Source organism: Medicago truncatula, chromosome 6 (assembly GCF_003473485.1).
Source record: "Medicago truncatula cultivar Jemalong A17 chromosome 6, MtrunA17r5.0-ANR, whole genome shotgun sequence".
Taxonomy (NCBI): Eukaryota; Viridiplantae; Streptophyta; class Magnoliopsida; order Fabales; family Fabaceae; genus Medicago; species Medicago truncatula.
This window is the reverse complement of record NC_053047.1, coordinates 36,789,839-36,816,962: the sequence shown is the minus strand read 5'-3', so window position 1 is coordinate 36,816,962 and position 27,124 is coordinate 36,789,839. Positions and strand designations below refer to the sequence as shown.

General features: G+C 31.6%; 2 protein-coding genes across 2 annotated transcripts; both read left to right on the top strand.

The window, feature by feature from the left end:
- The first annotated feature begins 1,038 nt into the window (after positions 1 to 1,038).
- Positions 1,039 to 7,801, top strand: LOC11422824 (beta-glucosidase 12). Its single transcript, XM_003620155.4, has 13 exons — positions 1,039 to 1,258; positions 1,452 to 1,521; positions 2,208 to 2,266; positions 2,389 to 2,464; positions 3,193 to 3,270; positions 3,365 to 3,452; positions 3,546 to 3,801; positions 4,739 to 4,854; positions 6,002 to 6,219; positions 6,551 to 6,582; positions 6,738 to 6,840; positions 7,010 to 7,118; positions 7,410 to 7,801. Exons 1-13 carry the CDS (start codon positions 1,094 to 1,096, stop codon positions 7,594 to 7,596), a joined length of 1,557 nt encoding a protein of 518 aa, XP_003620203.1. The 5' UTR covers positions 1,039 to 1,093; the 3' UTR covers positions 7,597 to 7,801.
- A 9,628-nt stretch (positions 7,802 to 17,429) lies between these two features.
- Positions 17,430 to 25,913, top strand: LOC11408987 (TMV resistance protein N). Its single transcript, XM_024786138.2, has 7 exons — positions 17,430 to 18,017; positions 20,028 to 21,135; positions 21,264 to 21,539; positions 21,963 to 22,763; positions 23,015 to 23,753; positions 24,036 to 24,169; positions 24,256 to 25,913. The coding sequence occupies exons 1-7, from the start codon at positions 17,533 to 17,535 to the stop codon at positions 25,144 to 25,146; spliced, it is 4,434 nt and encodes a 1,477-aa protein (XP_024641906.1). The 5' UTR covers positions 17,430 to 17,532; the 3' UTR covers positions 25,147 to 25,913.
- Positions 25,914 to 27,124: the final 1,211 nt, after the last annotated feature.

Below are 27,124 nucleotides of genomic sequence, written 5' to 3'. Positions count from 1 at the left end.
TGCGAGCATCATTGACAAGGATGCCATTGGATGTACTAGACCAGACATTGCCTACATCGTGGGACTCTTATGCAAGTTTACCAATAGACCAAGTAAGAAGAATTGACTTGCTATTGAAAGAGTCATGAGTTACCTATTTTTTTGAACAAGAGTCATGAGTTACCTTAAAATGACCATGACTTTAAGATTGCATTATCATAGGTATCCTACTTTACTTGAAGGGTAAACTGATGCATAATGGAACACCTTTTCAAATGATTCCTAAGCGACCAACACATTGAGTATATTATATGAGCTGTTTTTTGAAGAAAAAAAATTAGAAACATACAATATCGACTCTGCCCACTGCGCAATCTTAGATGATAACACCGAAGAAAACTAGTGAAGAAACACGATGATAAGATACTTTCTACAATAATACCATTGCCCTTGTAGGAAAAACCATTGCCAGCTATATATGTTGATTCATTGTAATCGTATCATGGCTATTGCAAAAATTGAAAATTGTTATACTACAATGATAAGAGACGACAATTAAGTCACAAACACATAACAATTAAAAAGCTAACTACTCTTCAAATGAGCAATTAAAATAAATCATATATGTATTACCAAAAAAAAAAAAAAGTAGATCATATATGTACTCTTAAAAACTTAGTTCATCCTTTGATGAAAGGACTAACCGGAGAGAAATTATTCTTTTTTAAGAAGCCAAATGTACTCTTAATATATAGAAAATTAATCCTTGCATTTGTCGTGATATATTTTGTTCATTTTGGTAAGAAATGTTGGTATAATATTATTTTGTTCGTTTAAGTTCAATACCTTTTTTGACAAAAATGAGTGGGAATATATAAAATCGTATTGTAAGGCCCAGTCACATGATATATATCATGTTTAATTGGTCTGATTATTTATATAATCTCTGCCTTCGGCCAATTATTGATCTTAATTAAAAAAAAATCTTGAGAGTGATCTTAATTATTCTTTAACTATTTGAGTTTAACAGCACAAATAATTAAGTTCCACTATATTATTTATAAGGGCCCAAGCTACGCAACCTTGGTTGAAATGAAGCAAATATACAAAAGTCATGGCACGAAATATTCTTCTTCTTTCTGGGATTGTTGTAATTCTTACCTATGTGGCTATAATTGAAGCTACAATATTGTTAACCAATGATGATATTAACAATTCCCTCAATCGTAGTAGTTTCCCAGAAGGTTTTATTTTTGGAACAGCATCATCAGCTTACCAGGTACTCCAAGTATTTCAATCTTCTTTCACTATTATGTACATGTTAGATGTTATATGTCGAATATATTTGATGACGTAACACGATTAAAGAAAGTCGAATCAGCTAAGAAAAAACATAAAATTCGTCTCCAAGTATGTCTCTTATGGAAGAAAAAAAAAAGGATCAAATTCAACTTTCAATGGTTGATTTGCAGTATGAAGGTGCTGCCAATTTTGGTGGAAGAGGACCAAGTATATGGGATACTTTCACACATAATTATCCAGGTCTTTTTCTATTATCCATTGTTTGTATTAATTAGTTTAAAGAGAGTTGCTTAATTTTGTTTGTTTTGAAAGATGCATAAAATTAATTTATTAATATAAACTCATTTTTTTCAACTTCATTGAGATGTGCCTACACAACTAATCGATTTGGTTGGCGCATGTGTTTGTTTAGATAATATAATTCTAAGATTCGTGCTAAAAGAATAATAATTGCAAGTGTTCATAAAATAAAAATGCAAGTAGTTTATTTTTCTAGTACCAAGTTGAAGAAGTATTCTTCCCCTTCAAAAAATAAAGTAAAAAATTGCAGAAGTATTTTATTTTAACCTTATGATGTTAATGATTCTCAAAGGGTCTAGTAATACGAATACGGAATGAATGTAAGTTAAAACATGATTAAATATTTGTTTGATGAGAGGTAAAATTATGCCAAAACTTTATTTGGAATTTATTAACTTAATTGATAAGTGTTAGAATTTCGTCAAAAATAGAAAGGAAATAAAGAAGAAAGTTTTACTATGTTTTTTTAAGAGAAAAGTCTTAATATGTTAATGTTACGTGTGTAAAAATGAAATGTTGATTGTAACCAATTTTTATTTAGGTAAATTAATATAGTAATTCTTTCACTTGTGCATTAAGGTAACTAATGCAATGTTAATTAATGTAACCAATGTTGTTTGACACAGAAAAGATAAAAGACAGAAGTAATGGAGACGTAGCCATAGATGAATACCATCGCTATAAGGTTCAATACTAAGCTCCAACACATATGTCCATTATGCTTTCACTTGTGCATTGTTAATATAATTAAATGATGATGCTAAAGCATATATTGTTGAGATTCTTCTGAAAATATTAATAATACAGGAAGATGTTGAGATCATGAAAGACATCAACATGGATGCTTATAGATTTTCTATCTCTTGGTCCAGGATACTTCCAAGTAAGAAACTAGGACTAAGATACAATTTTTTAAAACTTTTGAACATTTATTTCCTTAATGATTTATAAGAAAAAAATAATTTTTTATGTAAAATGACGGTAATTAATGATCATTTATTTATGAGTCATGATAACATGTGTTTAAGATCCTCTCTATTTATTCTATTTAAAAAGATAAAGATACGGATGCACCGCAAGAAATTTGTCATATAGCGACGACAAAAAACTGTCAATAAAGGTCCAAACAGCGTTGGTATATAGGTCATAAAACTTATACCAATGGACACTTGCGGCCATCTACAATAGTTCACCATACCAACGGTAAAATGATGTCTATTTAATAGCTTTAACCACCGCGTATATCCGTTGGTATAGGACTAGACTGTCCGTTGCTATATGTCTGTTTTTTTAAATACAAATAACATTTTTGGTGAAATTCACTTAATGGTAAGATCCACTATCTATTTTTGTGGTTATCTTTCACCAAATTGTATATCCATTTATTTTTGACAATTAGAGACTATCCTTACTCTCTCTAACGACATATGTAAATGATGAATGACGGTAATTTATAGAGAAAAATTTATTTTCAACTTTTTGAAAAATTAATTGGCACAACTTTCAATATATCATTTCTATTTTTTTTTTTTTTTAAGGAATATCATTCCTATTTTTGTTATACTAAAATGTGCCCTTTATTTAAATGCTAAATTCATTGTCTAATGTCAGAAGGAAAGCTTGGTGGAGGTATAAACAAGGAAGGAATCAATTATTACAACAACCTCATCAATGAGCTGCTTGCCAAAGGTTATCATATATGAGCATTATTTAATTTTTTTTTTCAATTTCTATTGATTTTTTCCCCTAAAATACTAATTTAATTGCATCATTAAATGTGTAGGTCTTCAACCCTTTGTGACTCTTTTTCATTGGGACCTTCCTCAGACACTTGAAGATGAATATGGTGGCTTTTTAAGTCCAAATATAGTGTAACTCACATTCCTTATAACCAAAGAAAATCAAATATCATTTATCAGTTAAGTATATCATCATATTGTTCCTTTTACTATCACTGTATCCAGGAATGATTTTCAAGACTATGTAGAGCTTTGTTTTAAAGAATTTGGAGATAGGGTAAAGCATTGGATCACATTGAATGAACCATGGACCTTTGCCAAACATGGTTATGTTGAAGGGAATCTAGCACCCGGACGATGTTCATCCTGGCAAAACCTAAATTGCACTGGGGGAGACTCTGCCACTGAACCCTATCTAGTGGCTCACAATCAATTACTTGCTCATGCATCAGCTGTCAATATCTACAAAACTAAATATCAGGTTTCATATAACTTTTTTTTAAAATTAAAATAGAAATCAATTCACAAAGTGTATATCATAGATTTTAAGTCAAATCTCCTTAACTTCACAAGTAGTGATATTTACGTATCTAAAGAAGTATACTCAAATCTCCTTAATCAATTCACAAAGTTTCATATTACAGGATTGTTTTTTTACGTATCTAAAGAAGTATACTCTATCCGATCATATTTATAAACAACTTTTACTTTTACATATTTATTAAATAAATGTTAATATACATCGGTCTTTTAATGAATCTGAAAAAGCAAATATAACCTATAAATATGACGGAAAGGAGTATGTATTTGTAAAACTTTGCACGCACATTTGTTCTTATAAAAAGAAAATTCGATACTCATGTTTCAAGGAGAGGTGGGGAATGTGGTTTTCTCTAATACATCTCTTCATGCTCGGAATTATTGAGTCATGTGACATATATGATAACATGTGACACGTTAAAGAATTTAGATTGAACCTAAGTCATTATATCTTCGATACTGGTTGAAGATTGCTCTTTAAATACTTGAAAAAGCATATGATCGGTAGTTAATATTTACTGTTCGGTTAACTACCGTTCACATCATTTTTTAAATCGGTTCATGATGTGAACGGTAATTAATTAATTACCGTTGAGAGTATTTTGAATAATTTGATGTGCATGCGAGCAATTACTTATAGATAAATTGATATTTGAACAACCATTTTGTGACAAATTTTAAGATAACTTTCTCTCTCGTACTCACATTATGTTCTCATTTTCTTTCTCTATTGCTTTGATTTTTGTGTTAAGACCTACAAATCTTTATATATTTTGGTTGTTCTACGAATTGTCACATTATTCAAATAATATTCCTCATAAGTCATATTTATATCGTGAGTTGTGTGACCCAAACTTTCCTTTCCCTTGTGTACGCAGGAATCTCAGAAGGGTAAGATTGGGATAACACTAGTTTCTCATTGGATAATGCCACTCTATGATACTGAATTGGATCATCATGCCGCACAAAGAGCCATTGATTTCATGTTTGGATGGTAATTAACTCATTTATGAACCTAAAATTATATGTGGAACTCAACTACATTAGTTATATATATATCCTCGACACTAGACAATATTAAATAAGTTTTCAGTCTCTAGTAAAGTACATTTTTTGTCCGTGGTTCCCCTTGTCTTCAAACAAAAGTCTCCATGTAACCAAAAAAAAAAAAAAAGTCTCCTAAATGGTTTCCCTCAACAAATTTAATCCTCATTGTTAAAGGTTCTACACGTGACATTATAAAGAGGAACTAATAAATATATATAATAATATTTATAAGAACCAGAAATTTATGTTAAAGTAAGATTTTTGTTTTTTATAAATATTTAATTTGTAGTCTTTCTATAGACCTCAACTTTCAACTTATTTTTACTGTGAGGATCTAATTTTTGAAAAAAATACATTTAGGGAACCAATGTTTGAAGAAAAATTATAGGGAAAAATGTATATTACAGGGCTAAAAAAATTATTTGACTTTTTATTATTTAGATATCTATTTAAAAAAACAAAGGTTAAATATGTTTCTCATCCCAATAAAATGATCAAATTTCATTTTTCATTCCTATAAAAAACGAACTTTTTATTACCTACAAGTTATCTTGCAAGCTATTGTAGTCTCTACTGTTAAGTCAAGATATTTTAATTTTCTAGTTCATGTTTTTGTTACTTTTATCTGATTAAACTTTTGCTTAAACTTCACAAAAAATGTTAAGTCAACATAAACTTTTCTAGTCCTATTGTGTTAAGTCAACATAAATTTAGAATATTATAAATATTTCCTCTACAAAAACAAACTCAAAATTAGGTTTCTATAGATCAGATGTTTGTTATTTTCATTTTAAACTTTTGATGTTTAAAAAATGCAAATGTAATTGATTCCATGTTAAAAAAATTAAATTTTTGTCGATGACCTTTTTTATAATATCCTAAATACGTCAATGAAAAATAATTAAACATGTCATAGACTAAAATTGCTTCCAAGATAATTTTTTTTTTTTACAAAAGCTTACAATATAATTTTGTTGAAGCCAAATATTGTTCAAAAAGTGAGATTCTTTTACTAAGACGAAAAAATAATACTTCATAATTTTAATGTAGTAAAAAAATATATTTAACCCTTTTAAATTATATATGTATTGTAGGTTTATGGATCCATTGACAATAGGAGATTATCCAAGCTCCATGAGGTCCTTAGTAGGAAGTCGATTACCAAAATTCTCAAAGTATCAAGCAAAGCTTGTAAGAGGGTCCTTTGATTTTATTGGATTAAACTATTATACTTCCAGTTATGCAACTAATGCACCTGAATTAAGTAAAGTCAAGCCCAGCTACAACACTGATCCACTAGTAATTCTTTCACGTAAGTGTGTTTTTTGAAGAGATTTTACATGATTATAAGATCTTAAATGTGTAAGAAAACGTTGTTGAAATGAAGTGGTAAATGAGTTTTTGTAAAGGTGAGTTTGATGAGAAGTACTTGAATTCAATTTTTAACTGAATTCAATTTTAATCAAATTTTACTTTTCATGTCAGTTTTTGAATTATTGGGAGTCCCTTTTTTTGTGGTGGCTGAAGTTTGAACCACAAACCTTATATATATTATGCATTTTTCCTACCAACTGAGCTAAACTCATAAGAACAGTTGTTTCCCCTAAATATAATGGTTAAGAGATTTTTCTTATTCTTGACAGAGGAGCGCAATGGAATACCTATTGGTCCAACAGTATGTATTTGATAATATTTTAATTGCAAATACAACAATATATATTGTTTTTACCTCCCTAAAAAAAACAATATATATTGTTTTTACCTCAAAAAAATAAATATAGTTCCTTATTTCATTTATTTTTTATTTTTAAAATATTTCTTTGGATGCAGGCTGCTTCATTTTGGATGTCAATTTATCCAAAGGGAATTCGTGAACTATTGCTCTATATTAAAACAAAGTACAACAACCCTTTGATTTACATCACTGAAAATGGTAATACCAATACATCATTTATATTCACTTTCAATCTATTTTTTTAAGGTGAAAATTTATGTTTTTATTTATACTAAAACTTAACAAGGAAATTTATGCTAGTGGTTATTTCCTTGTAACATATAATTTTAAAGGTAAACGATTATATTGTGAATCTATATATATTTAGGTATGGATGAGCTCGATGATCCAACACTTCCTCTAGAGAAAGCCCTAGAAGATACAATAAGGGTTAATTATTACTATGATCATCTTTACTATCTTCAAAGTGCAATTGAGTAAGTTTTGTCAAACTAAAAGTTAAATGCTACGAGAAAAAAAATTAAATTAGGGACATAATTTTTTTAGAAGAATATGTGAAATTTATCTCTAACTCTCCCTCTAAATTTTTTGATGAGAGATTAGGGACATGTACATTTCATTTTTTCGCTTCTAAATTTAGTCACTAATTATATATTTTTTTGGTACCACACTAGTTACAACAATTTATTTCTAAATTTTTATTTTTTTTTGAGGGAATTTTCTAAATTTATTGTTATAATATGTGCGATGTATCCAAATTTTATTAGGGATGGTGCTAACGTGAAAGGATATTTTGCATGGTCATTCATCGACGACTTCGAATGGGCTAATGGCTACACCATGAGGTTTGGAATATACTTTGTAGATTACAATAATGGCATCAAAAGATATCCAAAAATGTCTGCAATCTGGTTTAAGAATTTTCTACAACGCAAAGTAGTTGCATATAGTTGATGTAATGAGAAATTATATTCAATGGTCATATTTATATATTATGTCTGAAAAATTGTGTAGAAAGATCTATATTTCATGGATGTATATATAAAAGAGGTTTGTAATGATGAACAATGTCTATTTTCAGTACTTATGTTTGAAAATTTATATAGATATAAGCTAGCTTCACTGTACTTGGAATAAGCTAGAACAACTTCTAAAGATATGGATCTAAGCTTTCTACTTTGATTCCAAGCTCCATTTGACATGTAATCATGGAAAGTAAATAGAAGAATTATCAACTAAATGAGATGAATTTTAGTTTAGAGATGGTAGAGACTTGCCAAGTTTTGGGAATAGTCTAGGTTTTGTGTCTAATAGGGTTTTACCCTTTTTGCAAGTTTCTAAGTTACAAGTGATAAATTAAGTCTAACAGTAGTCCTACAGTGCAAAAAGACAATGTGAATTACACTACTCCCTCCGTCTCAAATTGTACGACGTTTTGGACATTTCACACATATTAAGAAATGCAATTAATATTGTGTGAAAAAGAGATATTATGAGTAGTTTTACAAAATTGTCCTTAATAAATAATATGGGAAAGATAAATGAAAGAAGAGAAAGTAATAAATAATTAAGGTTATAATAGGAAAAGTAACATTAATGCTGCATTGGTATTTTAAAGCGACATATAATTTGGGACAATTTTTTTCCTAAAACGACATACAATTTAGGACGGAGGGAGTAATTCTTAATCATGCAATTTACGAGATTAGGTTTCGAAGTTCATGAAGGTGAAGCAAAAATAACTTTTATTTCTATATCATATAAAAAGCAACATTCATTTCTATATGATCATATAAAAAGCAACATTTGATAATTTAAGCACGAGAAATAAGTGCAAAGGCGGTGAGGTTCCTCAAGTGCTCCAATGGTTTATCCAACACAATAATTTCATAGTTGTTAGAAGTTGAACCATTGTTAGCGGAAAGTGTGAGGCGGTATTTCGTCTTATCGTTCACAATATCAACTACATCATCGATGACTTTCTCAAAAATCAATTTTGTCTCATTATTTTGCTTGTTGTGTTTGGTAACAGCAAAATTACCAGTATCGATCACATGTGGATCATTGATGTCGACGCGGTCAATGAGGCAAATAAAACAAAGAGAATAAAAACAATGGATTGAAATCTCATGGTTCTTGTATCGTGATCGATATATTTTTAAGCTTCACAAATTGTTGGATTGTGTAAAGTGAAGTTGTTATATAATACAACACCGCCGGCCAAATCATAAAACCTTTCGGTCTTTTCATTAATAAAAGGGTTAATAGGTCTTTACCCCTGCACTGTAATATAGGTCCCTTTTGGTTTTCCCCCTTGTAAAATTTTTGTCAGATTTCGTCCTTCTAATTTTTTTTTGTTTTGAAAAACCCCCTAGGCCAGCTGACTGTGCATTTTCGTTGATGTGGCACGCTGACTGTATAATTTTTTTTATTGTGCACACGTGGCATTTGTGATTTTTTTTAAAAAAATAATTTAAAAATTTTAAAAAAATTGATAAAAATGCTGAAAAAATAAAAAAAAATACTGGAAAAATAAAAAAATTCTGAATTTTTTTTTAAAAAAAAAATGAAAAATATATGATAAAATACCAAAAAAATAAAAAAAAATAACATAAAATGAAAAAAATAAAAAAAAAATCAATATGTATCGAAATTTTTGAAAAAATTATAAAAAAAAAATCTTAATTAAGTTCCTGAAAAATTCTAAAATTTATCAAGTTCCTGAAAAAAATTTGAATTTTTTTTAAAAAATTTCTAAATAAGATTTTTAGAATTTATAAATAAATTTTCTTATTATAAAAATAACACTTTTTATAAATATTTCTTATAAAAAATAATAAGATTTGTAGAATTTCTAAATAAATTTTCTTATTATAAATTTTTTTTTCAAGAACTTGATCTTTTTTAGAATTTTTCAGGAACTTAATTAAGATTTTTTTTATAATTTTTTCATTTTATGAGATTTTTTTTAATTTTTCTAGTATTTTATCAGATTTTTTTCATTATTTTTTAAGATTTATTTCGTTTTTTTATTTTAAATTTTTTTCCAGAATTTTTGTATTTTTTTTCGTTTTTTAATTATTTTTTTATAAAAAAATCACAAATGCCACGTGTACACAATAAAAAAATAAAAAATATACAGTCAGCGCGCCACATTATCAGAAAATCGTGACTCAGCGTGCCACATCAGCGAAAATGCACAGTCAGCTGGCCTATGGGGGTTTTTCAAAACAAAATAATTTTACAAGGACGGAATCTGACAAAAAAATTTCACAGGGGAAACCCAAAGTGACATATATTGCAGAGAGGAAAAGACCTATTAACCCTTAATAAAAACTCTCATTTTTCTTCTCTTCGCATTTAAAAAAAAAAAAAAAAAACCTTATTCAAATAGACTCAAGTTTTCTTTCTTTTTCAATTCCAACTCAATCTTCTTTAATTTCCACTAATTAATAACTGCAACTTAATGAATTCACTTCACCCATCCGATGACAATCTCTTTTCCCCAAAAATCCACCCTCAAAATCCAAAAATAATTTGAATTCTGCTATGCAGGCCTTGGTTTCCTCACTAAATTGTCCAACCTGCAATTTATATCAGAATAATGTGAAGAAAAAAGAAGAACTTCGGATCATATAGAAAGTGGTATGGTGTGCACCAAAGACATTGAATCTTAAATAAATAAAATCTAAGCACCCTTGCAAGTATTAGGAGAAAAAAAAAAGTACACGGTTCAACACAATCCATACGAAACAACTTGTCGATGTAGTTGTATATACATTTTTTGGTTACTATTATAAAAAAAAAAAAAAAAAAATTTAGATTTATTGAATAAATGTTGTATCTGATCTACATTATATTATAGATACATCAATTATTTAATGAACTTAAAAAGTGATTTGTTTGTTTATAATAGTGATAGAAGGATGTATATACATTATAAAATTGAATTGAAATGACATGATCATGCCTACTTAAGGATTGGCACGGAATTGAGTTGGCATGTGCCAACTAGTGGAGGGCATACCAAGCGCATGCTGATCCCTGCAATAAAAGCTTGTGCGGAGATGACATATACCGAAACCAAATAATTTCAAAATAAATAAATAAATAAATAACTTAAGGTTTTAGATTGTTAAAAAAATAATAATACACCACATAGTTGGGTGTCGTCGTCGCGCATGGTGGTCTTGTTGATTGCATTTGTTAAATACTCCCTCCATTTCTTTTCTTCTGATGTTTTAGAACTTCAACTATATTCTAAATTTTTTGATGTTTTAGTGAATTTATTATTGTTTTCTCAAGTTTACACTTGTTGGAAAACACCATAAACTATTAAAATAGTTGTGACCTTTGATTTATCACATGTGAATTTAATGATAAATAATGACTTTTTAGTCAAAAACACACAAATATTTATATACTTTAATTACTCCTTAAAACTTGTGCCAAGAGTTAAAACATCAAAAGAAAATAAATAGAGGGAGTAATAAAGTTATTGGGTTATGCTATTAGACATGTTAGTTTAGAGTCATTACTATTAGGTTTTATATATATTATCCGGTAATCTTTTGAAATTTTAAGTTATTGGTATTTTATAACACCCTAGCCGTTTTTGTTAATCTCTATGTTATTCTCCCTGATTATCTATATTGTAAACATTGTATTTAGAGCATGTTCTTCGATTTGTCTAGAACCACTCATCGTTTTCGCCGTCGAATTCCCAAAAGTTTAGGAATGTATTTGAAACACACGTTATGTCCATGAGATTGAATACACACAAGCGCTACACATAAATTGGTAAAACATCAAGAAACCTATCCACCACATTCCAATGGTCAAACGTAAAAGTAATTAAAGAAAAAAATTCAAAACTTTCAATTTTTGGTCGATTCTATGTAGGATCCCGAGTTTGCCATACTTGCCATTTTGAACAACAAACTTTGGTTTATTCAATTTTTGCTTTGTCTTTTTTGGCCACAACATTTTACTTCAATGCCAATTTAGACTGCTAGCTTTCTATTTTATATATTATGAATACTTGGAACAAATGTATTTGAAGTATTGACCTTTAACTCCGAGTTGATATTTGAAGTATTTGAAGTTTTTTTTTTCTTCTTCTCAAATACTATATATTTAATATTATTAAAACAAGTACATAGCCACTAGGCTACCTGATCAAAGAAAAAAAAAGGACATAAACTATAATGAGAAAAATAAAATTTTATTTTGCAACATTAAACGACCTTCCAACATCTTAATACCCCTACTTAGGTCACAAACTTATTTTTTACCCTGGTATCTCCACTTGTGTGTGTGAGTTTATAATGACTTTGCCATTTCGTCTTTCTAAAAAAAATAGTTAATAATTAGCATACAATAAAAATACTAAAATATAATGATTTGGTTTAGAAGGGGTGTAACGAGTCGATTTGGTTTAGTTTTAGGGAGAAAAAGAATTTCAACCAATAAAAAAAATAGTTTATTTGGTTTGATTCGATTTTTGTGATTTTTCTCATGAAATCAAAATTATACCTAATTGATGAAGAAGCGTTGGTTTTGTTCGGTTAAATTAAATTTATATTTTAATTTTTCTAATGTTTTTTAATAAAATATTACAATTCTTTTAGAGAAAAAAATCAATTAGATTTTTTCCAAAACTATATAAAAAATTATACTATTATTCAAACATGGAATGGCTTGGTTTGAACTTTGTACTAAATTTTTGTAGGGAAATGCTAACTGGTGCCTCCGGGCACCGGTTAAGGATATGAAAAAGGAAATTATATAGTAGTTAATGCATTGAAATTGTGTAATTAAATTATAATAAAGTCAAACACAGTTTCCTTTTATGATAATAATTCCCTTTTATGGTATGCTTAACCCGTGCCCCTGGGCGGGAGCATCGGTTAGCAAGACCCATTTTTGTAAGGTAATCAAAATTGAACCAGACATTAAATTGGTGTTGACATGGTTTTAACACTAGTGTATTATTTTCTACACCAACTAAAAAGGAATAAATGAGCAAGCTAACGGACAAGATTAAAGTGAGGTTTTGTACACATTCAGTCAGGTTAAAACCACCTCACAATTATATACATGATTTTCAGACTTGGTAGTGCTTACCACTTCACCTACACATCAAAAAATATAAATTATGTAATTAATTCCTACAAAAAAAAATTATATATAAATATAAATTAGAAAAAAAAATGGATTTATATTAAGGGATTTTTTTTGACAAAAAAAAAATCTCTTAGTATAAATCCATTTTGAAATATATGATGGTTAGTTTTTCAAATAAATCACTAATTAATTATATACACTAAACATCAAGATCGTCTTTCCGCATTTCTATTGTGTTTAACTATATGTTTATCTGATCATATATGACTATAATATTATAATGGAATTATCAAAATATAGATAATATTATAGAAAATATAAAGTTGTGATTAGAATAATAATTTAAATGAAAGATATAATTGAAAGATAAAAAGTCAGTCCAAAATTATCCTCTTTATCTATAGTAGCATAGACATAGATATTGAACAAATATTTTTGGTATATCCATACATAAAATTGACACATTAACCATACTACCTAACTTTTATAATAAAAATTGCAATGTGTACTTTATATTTAGGGACGGACAAAATGTGCTTCTAGGAGAGATCTATTTTGAGGAGTTCTTCTACCCTATTCTTCATTTCGGCAAGGGTATTATAGCCATTTCCTAAAAACCCATATATACAACCGTAACGAACCGTTATCACGTTTCTAACTGTTACATTACGCGCGTTTTTACGGTTTTCGTTTCTTCTTCTTTTTCTTCTCTAATCTAACTATTTTCATATTTCATCAACAAATTCTTAATCCCTATGTATCTAGTGTTACAATTGATTCATATTTTGATATGAACCTTACTTTCCAAATCGAATTTCGATGGAATTCGTTGAAGCGCATGAGAATCTATGTGCTATTAGACTCTTATATAGACTTCTTGAAGATAATAGTATCTCTTTGAAAGATTCTAATTCAGAAAATGTCAGTGTTTTCATTATTCATGCCCTCTGTAGTACCGACACTTCTGATCAAAAACGTGTTCGATGTGTGACGACGCGTGTCTTTCTCTGATATCAACATATATTATTACATTCGATTGTGTCATTTTGTCAAATTATTAATGGTGTCGTGTGTTGGTGTTTCATAGCATGCTCTCCGTAGCACCGACACTTTTGATCAAAACTGTGTCTAGTGTTCGAGTGTCGGACATATGTCTTTGTGTAAAGGACACGACACATGTGATTACATTCAATTATGTTATTTTCTGAAATTACTACCAATGTTTGTTTCGTGTATGTGTTGGTGCTTAGTAGTATATGCTTTTTTTTTATTGTAAATTCTTTTTTAAGTTGAATTTAATTGTCATTGCCTTTTTTTCATGAATGTCATTCATGTTTTTTGATTTTGCTTCTTGTAGGTGGTTGAGAGAGCTCGGGTTTTATTGAAAAGTTTACTTGATGTTGCTGTTGAGATTGTTTTTGAAACTCATTTAAAGGTTTTGCTTCTTACTTTTCATTAATGTTCAATGATTCTTTTCCTTTTTTTTTTGTCTATTTAGGGTTTTTTATGAGGATGGTGTAAAATCATCTCCAAATTTGATTTGGATTTTGTTCGATTGAGAAATCATAAATTTGTCCCGATCAAGCAACATATATTGTTTTTATTGGACGGATTAGGTTTCAAGTTTGGAAAATCTTAGTTGAAATATGAGCCATCTTTATCAGGCAATCTAGGTTGCTTGATTGGGGTAAATTTGTGATTTTCTATCTGTGGCGAAGCTTCCAAATTTTATTTGGATTATGTTCTATTGAGAAATCAAGCGATCTAGATCGTTCAGTCTATTTTGACTCAGGTTTACCGAAATTGGAACATAATCCGTCTTAAAAAAGTTGAACGGGATTTATTCCAACTTTCGTGAAACTAAGTCAAAGAAGAAGGTTGAAATGTGTGTCGTCTGATTGAAGACAAGTTAGCTTATTTGACTGCGGAAAATTTGTGATTCTCAAACTTTAGGGTAACCTTGAAGTATAACTTATGAGAAGTATAACTTATGACTTGACAATATTTTTTTAATTTTAAATTTTACTAGTCTTGTTTGAATTTAAAATTTTCTACCTAGACACCAATAAAATACAATTTTATAGGAACAATGCTTCTCCTTTTAGCACAAACCTGACTTTTAGGGAGGAATGAGAATATAACTTCTGTTAAATGATTTATATTTTTAGCTGCTGATTTAACAGGTCACAGCAACACAAGCAGGGAACAAGATATCCATTGAACAAGAAAAAGTTGTGACCACGCCGCAATCAAAGTCTGCAGTCGCAGCCAACATTTCTCAAACCTCAGAAAAATATCAAACTCTTACTGAAATGGCTGTACAGAAGGATGAACAGCCTCCACTGGAATTAGAACCTGCAAAGCTGTTAAATTTTCGCATCTCTGACACCGAAGGAACGAAAAGTAAAACACTGAGCAGTTTAGGTGGTATTATGATGCAACAGAATTTAGCGAAGGAACAAAATCAATCTAGTGACGGTATTTCGCCAAAAATAGAAAGTAATCATCACGAACAGCAGCATAATAATGTGAATGCTTTATATGATCTTGGTGACCATGAAGAAGAATCATTGCGAATGTTAGACACGAAAGCTGTTGAATGCAACAAAGAAAACAATATGCCGTTGCTGAGTGATATTCGTGAAGATGAATGCACTTCTGGTGCTGCAAGATTTGCCGAATGTCTAGAACAAAAGGGTGATTTCTCTGATGATTTGGTTAATGCAATCAAAAGAATTGAATCTCGCATTTTGGCTTTTAAACTTTGTTCCAAGTTGGCCGATTCCAGTAAGAACGGTGCAGTTCGCAATCCTTTGAATAAAGTAGCTAATTCGGGAAGTCCCAAACTACAGAGAAAAGACAGTGCTGCTAGAAATCAGTTGAGTTCTAAAACACCTATCTTGGAAGAACATAGGTTAATGAATCAGCACACATGTAATTCAAGTTCTAAAGGTGAAAATTTGATTCCAGAAAATGCAGTTGAGAAACCATTTTTGGCTCGAAATGAATCATTGAGTCAGAGTCATGCAGTATATAAGAAATGTGGGCTTCATACTAATGCCGAATCTGCAAAAGACGTGGATACACTAAAGCATATTAATACACCGATGGTATCAAGAGAAGAATTAAGAAATGCGACTAGGGTTCAACCTTCAGTACAAAACATGGCAACGATGGATAGAGTTAAGTCATTGAAAAGGTTAGTTAGTGGTGATACCAACTTGGGGAATCAAGCTAGTGAGTGTATTCGAGGTTTAAGGGTTCCTTTGAATCTAGACGATCTTACTAAGAAGCCTTCCATGTTTAGTTCTCAAACAAATAGGGAAAGTTTGGTCCGAAAATCTTCAGTAGCAAGTTGGTCTAAGCCTGATCAGAATCATAAAGGAAGGAATTCTGAATCTTTCCATGCACATAAGTTAGCAAGATCCAAACCCTCCATTGCGACGAGAGAAAAGCCACTGCCCCATCAGATGGTAATAAAACCAACTCTATTGGACCAGAGATCAAGTGACATAAAGGTGAATTCCCATCAACATAGAGACAGAGACTGGCCAGTTTTGGATCAGAGAGGAACTCATAAGATAGGTCATGTTGAACCTTTGAAGACCATGGTTCAACCACAACTTCATGAACAAGAGGAATCAATCTCAAACTCAGACTCTTCTTCTCAATGGACTTCTCAGCAAGACAGTGCCGATGTTGGTAGTGTATCCGAGGGTTCCTCCTTGTCAGTTGGGACACAAGGTTCAAAATCAGGAAGGATAGTTGAGGCCTCATATGAAGGCAGCTCGGAAGAGAGTAGTGATTCATATCTCAATAAGGAAAATGGCCGTTCACATAGAGTTGGAAGTTTTAAAACTTATGGATATCACAGTAAAGGAAATCCTAACAAACCAGTTGGAGGCCTAAAGAGACTGAAAAATAAGTTGGGACTAATCTTTCACCACCACCATCATCATCACCATCACCATCATGATAATGATAATGGTAGAATTCAATCTTATGAAGGTCCTAGAAATTCAATGTGGAATAACGTGCAGAATGTTTTCCATCACAAAAACAAGCATTTGATCATAACAAATCAAAATGTTAAGACAAAAAGAGGGGCTATTACAAAAGTCATGCCTCGCGGAAACCAGGTTGGACAGTTTCACAGACTTGTGGAAGGACTATTGAGACATGTCCGGCTATCGAAGAAATCAAAGCCTTCCATGCATGGACATAGACAAAAGAAGCTGCATTGGTGGCAAACCCTTCGACGACGCAAAGGAGTGAAGTTGAAAAACAAAGGCCGGGTTAAAAAAACAGGGTTTGTAACCCAAAAATCTCTTAAGTACTAAGTCTGAATTTGTATGCACATTTGAAGGATATTCCTTAAAGAAAATGAATGAGAAATTAAAAAAGCTATTCATTTTGGTAGCATATATATGCTTGCTATACTATGCATTTGTTGAGTATAATCTATTCATTTATTTTATATAATATAAACAATCATGTCTTTTTGTGCATAAAAAAATTAATCAAGACAAAGTTACATGACATGCCTGCCACCAACATCAATGTTATCGAGCTTTCTTTTTCATTGACTTTTATTTTAAATTTCAATTTGATAATTTCTATAGTTTCAATAAACCAAAGTTATATACATACAAAATTGATAAGCTATGTATAGCTTCCTAGTTCTTATGGCAATTTATGTTAACCATCACTTCCTTCTTCACATTCTTCTTATCTTTGAAAGTAAATAGCTTGGTCTAGAAGACAATGGAAAATTCTTCCTCAAATTCCTTCAACCATGGTTGGACTTATGATGTGTTTATAAGTTTCTACGGCGATGACACTCGTTACAGTTTCACAGGATACCTTTATAATACCTTGTGCCAAAAGGGAATCAACACTTTCAAAGATGACATCAAACTTAAGAAAGGAGAAGAGATTTCAACAGATCTTCTCCAAGCAATTGATGAATCTAGGATTGCTATCATTGTTTGTTCAGAAAACTATGCATCCTCACCTTGGTGTCTTGATGAACTTGTCAAGATCATGGAGTGTAAGGAAGAAAAGGGACAATTGGTTTGTATAGTTTTCTTCTATGTTGATCCTTCAAATGTAAGGCATCAAAGGAAAAGTTTTGCAAGGTCAATGGCTAAGCATGAAGAAAATCCCAAAATTAGTGAAGAAAAAATAAGTAAATGGAGAAGTGCACTCTCAAAAGCAGCAAATTTATCAGGATGGCATTTCAAACATGGGTAAAAACATATCTATTCCCTTGCTAGATAGCTTTTCTTTCAAGTCATTCATCATATATTGATATTGTTTTTGGTTATATTACATTTTTCTTCTAATTATCTAAACGGTTATTTTTTCTTGGGTTGAGAAATCAATTCCAATTTTCAAATATATGCAAAAGGTTGAATCTTTGAGATTAAGATAATCCGGGGATTGGGTAGCTTAACCGATTTGAAAATATTGCAGTAGAGTTCTTGAGTTCAACCAGGATGAAGGTGAAAAACTAATCTAACAAGTACTCCTATGTATTTTTTTTTTTTTGAAAGGTACTCCTATGTATTTTATTATAAGTCATTTTGACATTTTAATACATATGAGTGATTTTACAAAATTAACATTTATTAATGACATGAGAAAAAGATATTAAAAGAGTAAATGGTACTTCATCCGTTCCAAATTATGCCATTCTAGCAAAAAATATATATTCCAAATTATGTCATTTGACAATATCGATGATTAATTAATAGTTATTTTTCTATTATGCCATTGACTATTTATTACTTTATCTTTTGTCAAATCTTTTAATTTATGTTTTCCATAACATTAATTATTTTTTTCTAATTAATATGCCTTATTTATAAAATTTCATTCCACTTAACTACTTAACTAACTCCAATTAATCAGGGGGTATTAATAAACGAAACTAATTTTATCATTGAAATCAACCTAACTAATAATCATTTCCTTAACCAAGTTACTTGGGCTCTAGTGGCAAGGAGCTCCTTCCAAAGACGTACCCGGGGGATACCGGGTTCGATTTCTAGGGGGAACAACGCTTGGCCAGTGCGCATGCCTCTACGCATGAGCCGGATTAGTTGTCCATCTTTGGTGGGTCGGAAACTAGTGCGAAAGCCAAAAAAAAATAAAAATAATAATTTCCTTAATAATTGTGCGCCATCCAAATGTGACAATTAAAATGAGATGAAGTCCATATGTAAGCATAGCTCAGTTGGTAAGGATATTACAATATACTTTATATTCTTCACTTATTTATTTTAAAAGATGAACTTATGGTCACTAAACTACTTAACAAACAAAACAAAAAGCATAGACAAATGGAGTAACATATTTAGCGATATCAAATATGAGTTAATTTAACTATATGTTAACTATATTTATGTTATTCAACCAAGAGCACTTGACTAAGATGGTAAGGTATCTCTTGCAAGTTCTGAGTTCGAATTCCACATAAAAATGCAGCAGTTTTAAATCTCTTGAGGGAGAGCTTTATCATCCATTGGGGTCTTACTCAGCTCGAAGAAATAGTCTTTAGCAATTGTGAGCAAAGGATATTCGGTTCATACCAAAAAAAAAATCATCTAATACATTTTTTTTTTACAAGAAAATAAAATACATAAAAAATAAAAACTAATATATTATTATATACTCCCTCCGTTCCATATTAACTGAGTCTTTTGTTCATTTCACACATATTAGAGAGAGAGAGAGAGAGAGAGAGAGAGAGAGAGAGAGAGAGAGAGAGAGAGAGAGAGAGAGAGAGAGAGAGAGAGAGAGAGAGAGAGAGACTGGTTGCATTCTCCATTATCATAAATACAAAGTTGAATATATTGAACCGGAAGTAATGAAAATAGTATCAAGTAAACTTATAATTGAAAAAAAAAAAATTAATATTCTATTGAAAAGTGAAATGCATTAATTATTTTGGGACATATTTTTTTTTGTAAGTGGCACTGTTATTTTGGGACGGCGGGAATATTTTATTTTCTAATGAATCTTCGATATATTATCATAGATGAACACTTTTGTTAGGGCACATGTTATTTTAGCGAAATGCTAGAGTCACTCCTTTTAACACACTCTTTTATCACATCCGATCATAATCAGCCATCTCATCCACTTTTTTTAATTCATATTACTTGATAACCGGTTGGATCTTGATAGCTTTTTAGCCATCTTGATAGCTAATTTATTTAATATAAAGGACTTCAATTTTCTTATTAATTTTGCAGGTATGAATATGAATTAATTCAAGAGATCACAGAAGAAATGTCTAGGAAATTAAATCTTACCCCTTTACACATAGCTGATCATCCAGTTGGATTGAATTACAAAATTTCACAAATAATGTCACTTCTAGAAAACAAGTCTAATGATGATGATGATGTTGATGTTTGCATGGTTGGAATTTGTGGAATTGGTGGCATTGGTAAAACAACACTGGCTAGAGCAGTATATAACTCAATGTCTAGAAAATTTGATAGTTCAAGTTTTGTTGTTGATGTAAGAGAGAATTCAATGAAACATGGTCTAGTACACTTGCAAGAGACCCTTTTGCTTCATTTGCTATTTGAAAATATCAAATTGGATGATGTGAGCAAAGGAATTCCTATAATAAAAAGACGGCTTCGCAACAAAAAGGTACTTCTGATTCTCGATGACGTCGATAATCTTCAACAGTTAAGATCATTGGTCGGAAGACGTGATTGGTTTGGTTTTGGAAGTAAGATCATCATAACAACAAGAGATAAACATTTGCTAGCTGCTCATGGAGTTAAAAAGTTATATGAAGTGAAAGAACTGAATGATCATGAATCTCTAGAACTGTTTAGTATGAATGCTTTTAGAAAAAATGTACCTGATGCAAGTTATGGGGAGATAGTAAAATGTGTAGTGCAATATGCAAAAGGCCATCCATTAGCTTTGAATGTAATAGGTTCAGATTTATTTGGCAAAACAGTTGAAGAATGGAAAAGTGCATTGAATAAATATGAAACAATTCCAAACAAGGAGATTCTGAATGTCCTTAAAGTAAGCTATGACAATTTGGATGATAATGAAAAGGAAATTTTCCTTGACATTGCTTGTTTCTTCAAAGGATATCCGAAGGCCGATGTAGAAAAGACACTAGATGCAAGTCGCTTTTATTCGAAGTATGGCATTGGAGTACTTGTTGACAAATCTCTTGTAACAATCAGTGAATCCAATTCAGTAAAGATGCATGATCTTATAGAAGACCTAGGTAAAGACATTGCTCGAAAGGAGTCGCCGTTTGATCCGAGCAAACGAAGAAGATTATGGCATCATGAGGATGTTCTTGAAGTCTTGACAGAAAATATGGTGAGTTTGAAGCTATTTTAACTTTTAGATAACTACTTTCCTTTGAAAAAACATCGAAATTTCACTAATATTGAAATTTGTCAAATTTTCATTTCAATGGTTTCTGTTTGGTGGTTGAATTCAAAAAGGGGACTGATACAATTGAAGGCATTGTATTGGACATGCCTAACCTAAAACAAGAAGTTCAGTTAAAAGCCAACACCTTTGATGATATGAAAAGGCTTAGAATCCTGATAGTTAGGAATGGACAAGTTTCTGGAGCCCCTCAAAATCTTCCAAATAATTTGAGATTGCTTGAATGGAACAAATATCCTTTAACATCTCTACCTGATAGTTTTCATCCAAAGACACTTGTTGTACTAAACTTGCCAAAGAGTCATATTACAATGGACGAGCCATTTAAGGTATGTAATTTATCATTATTTCTCTATCTTTATGTCATGTTTCTACTTGTTAAGAGTCCCATATTGTATGAGATATGGCCAGAAAACGAGTTTATGAGTGAGGGCAGTCCTCACCTTACTAGCCAGTTTTGTAAAGATGAGTTACGCTCATTATAAAACCTAGTATGGTATCAGAGCATATCCAAGTTCCAATGGTCCGCTCGCTATCGGCCACTCTGGTCACACTCTAGATGTCCGGTCCTGAGCGTGAGAGGATTATTAAGAGTCGCATATTGGGTACTGTGATAAGGCCTGAAAATGAGTTTATAAGTGGAAGTAGTCCTCACCTTTTTAGTCGGTTTTGTAAGGATGATTTATGCTCGATATAAAATCTAATAACATTCGTATGTAAATTTCTAACCATCAATTGTTATTGTCATGCAGAAGTTTGAGCACTTAACTTTTATGAACTTCAGTGATTGTGACTCTCTAACAAAACTACCTGATGTATCTGCAACCCCAAATCTAACAAGAATTCTTGTTAATAATTGTGAAAACTTGGTTGACATTCATGAATCTATTGGAGATCTTGACAAACTAGTCACATTGAGTACTGAAGGATGCCCTAATCTCAAGAGTTTTCCGCGTGGCCTGAGATCAAAATATCTCGAATACCTTAATCTTAGAAAGTGTTCTAGCATTGATAATTTCCCAGATGTATTGGCAAAAGTGGAAAATATGAAAAATATTGACATAGGAGGGACAGCCATAAAAAAATTTCCAAGTTCAATTGAAAACTTCAAAGGTCTTGAAGAATTAGTATTGACATCATGCTCCAATGTTGAGGATCTACCTAGTAACACAGATATGTTTCAAAACATTGACGAGCTTAATGTGGAAGGATGTCCCCAACTTCCAAAACTTCTATGGAAGTCATTGGAAAACAGAACTACTGACTGGCTTCCAAAGTTAAGTAATCTAAGTCTCAAAAATTGCAATCTATCAGATGAAGATCTTGAGTTAATTCTCAAATGTTTTCTACAATTAAAGTGGTTGATCCTATCAGATAACAATTTCTTGACCATTCCTGTGTGCATTAAAGACCTTTCTCATCTCTTGCTTCTTAACATAGAAAACTGCAAGCATCTTAGAGATATTTCAGTGCTTCCACCATATTTGCAATATATAGATGCAAGGATGTGTATGGCTTTGACTCCTCATTCATCAGAAGTATTACTGAGCCAGGTTAGTCTTCTTCCTCCTTTTGTTGAACTTGATATTTTTTGGTGCTGCTCGTAGTATTTAAACTTATGTTGTAATCTGTAACCCTAAGTTTGAATAATAGAAAGGCGCTGAAACCACTTTGCAGTCGTAGATTCTGGCAAGATTGGCCAAACTCCGCAATCAAATCATATCTGGTCTTTGTTTTCTTTTTTCACATTTGTTTTCTTTTGAATCAGGGTTACTAATAGTGATCACTACTATTTACTTAACAGGCATTTCAGGAGGTTGAGTACATAGACATAGTTGTTCCAAGGACAAAAATTCCAAGTTGGTTTGATCATTGTAATAAAGGAGAGTCTATCTCCTTTTGGATTCGTAAAAGTTTCCCCGCAATTGCTCTACTTTTTCTTTTAAGTGGAGATGATGAAAGGAAAACCAATTATTCATGTGAATTTTGCATACTAATCAATGGCCTACAAATATTCCAAGGAAAAAGTGAGTGGCCCGTTGGTCATGTATGGCTTTTTGATTTGAGAATTCACCTCACCGCAAGCGAGTGGCATGGCTTCAATGAACATATAACATCTGGTTGGAATCGGGTGGAGATTTCATGTTCAGTCATTGATGAGTCAAAAAGTGTGACTATTAAATGTTGTGGAATTCATCTATACAAAGATAGGATGAATATCGACCATGTCTCCTTCATAAGTCCTGATCTTCATGGCTCAAATATGGTCCGTGAAAATGATAATTTGGATATCTATGATGAAGTAAGTGAAGATGTTGTTTTTACTTCAATATTAGCTGAATATTCCAACAAGACTATATTAGAAATCATGACTGATCTTCAATCCAACAAGAGAAAAGATGACAATCGATATGATTATGATGAGGAGTTGGAACCAGACAGTGACATTGACAGCCAGTACATGGAAGAGGAACAAGATTCAGCTTCCCTTAATCGTCAAATCCAAGAAATATTTGAACTTGTGAATAAAGACAAAGGAAAAGGTATAGTAGCACATAGAAACAACCAAAAAGGTCAAACTCTCCTGTTAACTCATAAAATCTTACGAGTTTACAATTCTAGGTCACACAAATGAGCTTAAGTAAACTCTGATGTAATCGATAAACTCTTGATTTTACTAAGGAGTTTATGAGTTTACAATTCTACATTGTTTTGGACTTATGACTAAGGCGATCTCATTTTTGGCCACATTTGGAATTCCAAGATAATAGCTCAAATAAGTGACCAAGGCTATCTCATTAATTTCAAATTTTCTTCTTTTGCAGAGACCAATTCAAGTAAAATCTTACATGATCCTTCAACTGAAACACATGAAGAATTCCTTGTGAAAAGTGTCCATAACAATGAGCCAACACTTGCACAAAAATCAAAGTTGAATGAGATTGAAAATTTTGCACCAGTAAGACTAAAATTCATGCTTGTTTGCAAGTTAGAAAGGATACCTTGTTAATCTTTAGTTTAATCATTTCATTTATCTGCTGTCAGGAATCAAGCACCGTTGCATCAACAAGCAGAGACAAGGGAACACAATTAGTTGATAAAATCACTTTTGTTGAACAAATCAATGTTGATTCAATAAATAGTAAAAACCTTACCCTAAATGCAGAATCCTACATAAACATTGTTGAGTCTACCACAAATGAAGACAACATGGAATCATTTTATGCTTCACTTGAAGCAGAAACAAATTCTCCTTTACATGTTCAATACAACCAACCCAACAATGAAACTGTGAGAATTAGACCTAGTGAAGAAACTGTGAAAACATTGCAAATTCTAGAAGACCTTGTCACAAAAAAATTCTCTCTTTTGTTGCATCCAGGACGCTCGGGATTGATGAAAGATATTCTAAAATATCTCCTCACTTTAACGCCAGACGAAGGATTGTCCCTAAAAACAAAATCAGTAATACTGCAACTTTCACATAGTTTTGCTCAGTGGAGTTTGGATTACAACAATGCAATCCTTAAACTTGAGTCAGCAACTATAAATTTAACAAAAGCCGAAAAAGTGAAGGATTATCTTGAAGCTAATGTTAAAGACTTCAGAGAAATGGACATGGTGGAGAAATGTTTGTCAAATCAGTTAGCTAGCTTGCAGGAAGAGAAGAGAGAACTTGAAGAGAAAATCAATGCCATAAAATCTGAGATTGCAGATTTTAGAGCACAGAGAGAAATGGTTGAAAAGAGAAAGACAGAATTGTTTTGTAAAGGAAAAGAGATGAGAGTCGAAAGGGATGATTTGAGGAATCAAGTTCCAAGATTAAAAGCTGAGAAGGAATTGGCAAAGATAACACAAGATAATATTGAAGAAGAGTGGTCAAAGCTTGGAGAACAATTCATTGGAAGCACCAATTTTGAAGAGTGGAGAACATAATATAAGCTATATAAAGAAAAATTTCCTTTTCATTCTCCTCTAAACCATCAAAACTTATTCCAAGTATATCCTGAACTTTCCTATTAGGAGTTCTCTTGTATTTATCCAATGCAGATTCCCACTGATGAATACTTCTACCGCACAAATCAGAACCTGAAATAGTCAAAGCCAATGTGAGACCTTCTGTGTAACAAACAGCGCGGTTCGAAATATCCAAATAAGTATCCTTAGGTTCCATTCTTTTAAATGCATTCCAGCTAAATAACTGAAGAGATTCGATATGATTCAACTTTTTCCATTCCTTTCTCTCCAAGTATCTCAAACAGAAGTCTCTCTTGGAGTTTGACTAGGCCAACCCTATGACTTGCATTTTCTCTAACATTTGCAAGAAAACTCGCATATCGAAATTGACTATATATTGTGTTGTATACAGCTTTAGCAATGGTTTTTTTTTTTTTTTTTGAAGAAGCTAAATTCTCGAATCCTTAATCCTTCATCATCTATGAAAGTGTTGATTCCCCATTGATCAAGAGCATTGTAAAGATGTCCGGTAAAAGTTTTCGCGTGTATCTTCGACTCTAAAGCTTAAGAAAACATGGTAAACATATCCTTGGTTGAAAGAAGATGAGGAAGCAGCCATGTGGTGTTTGTCAGTTTATCTCAGATCAATGTTATCAATCACAGATTGCAAAAAATAACGATTTGTTCAAATTCTGTTAGTCCATATATGATAACACCGGCTTAGAATCAATTCTGAATTTCTTATAGCTTGGATGTTGAGAGTTTTGTGTCTGAAAATGTGAGTCTATGACAGGTTCTATGCAATAAAATATAAGCAATGAATAATTTATTTTGGTCCTATTTTCTTGGTTCATTCACCAATGATAAAGCTATTAAAAAAAGTAGAATGTACTATATGATTACTATTCTTGAGTATTCTAAATTATTGGCCACAAAGTCAACAGTTGACCAGGCTTTTTAGTATTTTTTTTTTTGGACCTTGTTTTCCGGATTGCATTGTTAGAATTTTGCAGATGTTTCCGGATTTGAAAATCCGGAATAATGTTTTACCAGAACTTTTGCAAATAAAATGAAAAACCGAAATAAAAAGACACAAACATAAAAACAACTCATTTTATTAATATATGAACAATACATTACAATAACTTTCAAGCTTTTTAAGCTTATTACATAAGATGTTAAATCTATTTTTACTCTTAACTTATTACATAAGCAATACCGGTGGCTCCAGCCACCGGTGGAGAGGAAAGAGGGGGGAGGAAAGAAGATGGCGGGGAAGAAGAAACCAATGATGCCTGATAGGACATACCAGTAGCTTTGGTGTTGGTGGGGAGACATAGGGGGCACATGGGCCTCTAGGGAACAAGAGACCATGATGGTCAACATGACACCTAGTCAAACCAACCTCACACCCAGACTGACCTCTTCCCTATTGATCGATCATATGACCCCTGATGAATTTCCAAAGAGGTCTTTTTCTATGAAAGGCCAACGATGGAAACACGTCGTTGTAGAGGAGAAGAGGAGAAAGAAGAAGGTGTGCAAATGTTTGAGGAAATGAATCATATTTATAGCGGAGGGGGATTTTAAAAAAAAAAAAAAAAAAAAAAAGTGGAGAAGCCATCAATTCCGATCAAAAAACGTGTAGAAACACGTTTTTCAACTTGACCACCGTCCAAAACGTTTGAAAAACGTTTTCTTTGTGATGCAGACCACCGGCCAAAAGCTTATGGTGTAATCCGGAATACACATATATTCCGAAAACATACGATGTTGGGGTGAACAAAGGGAAACTTGAGACTTTGAGTATGGTGAGGGTTGGTTCGGATTTTAGAATCCGAATTTATTCAACATTGGATTCTTTTGTGTGTCCCACATTGCACCGACAATTTTTTGTGGTCCACAACGCCCACATACCTCTATAAATAGGGGTCCCTGTTTTCATTACAAGTAAACT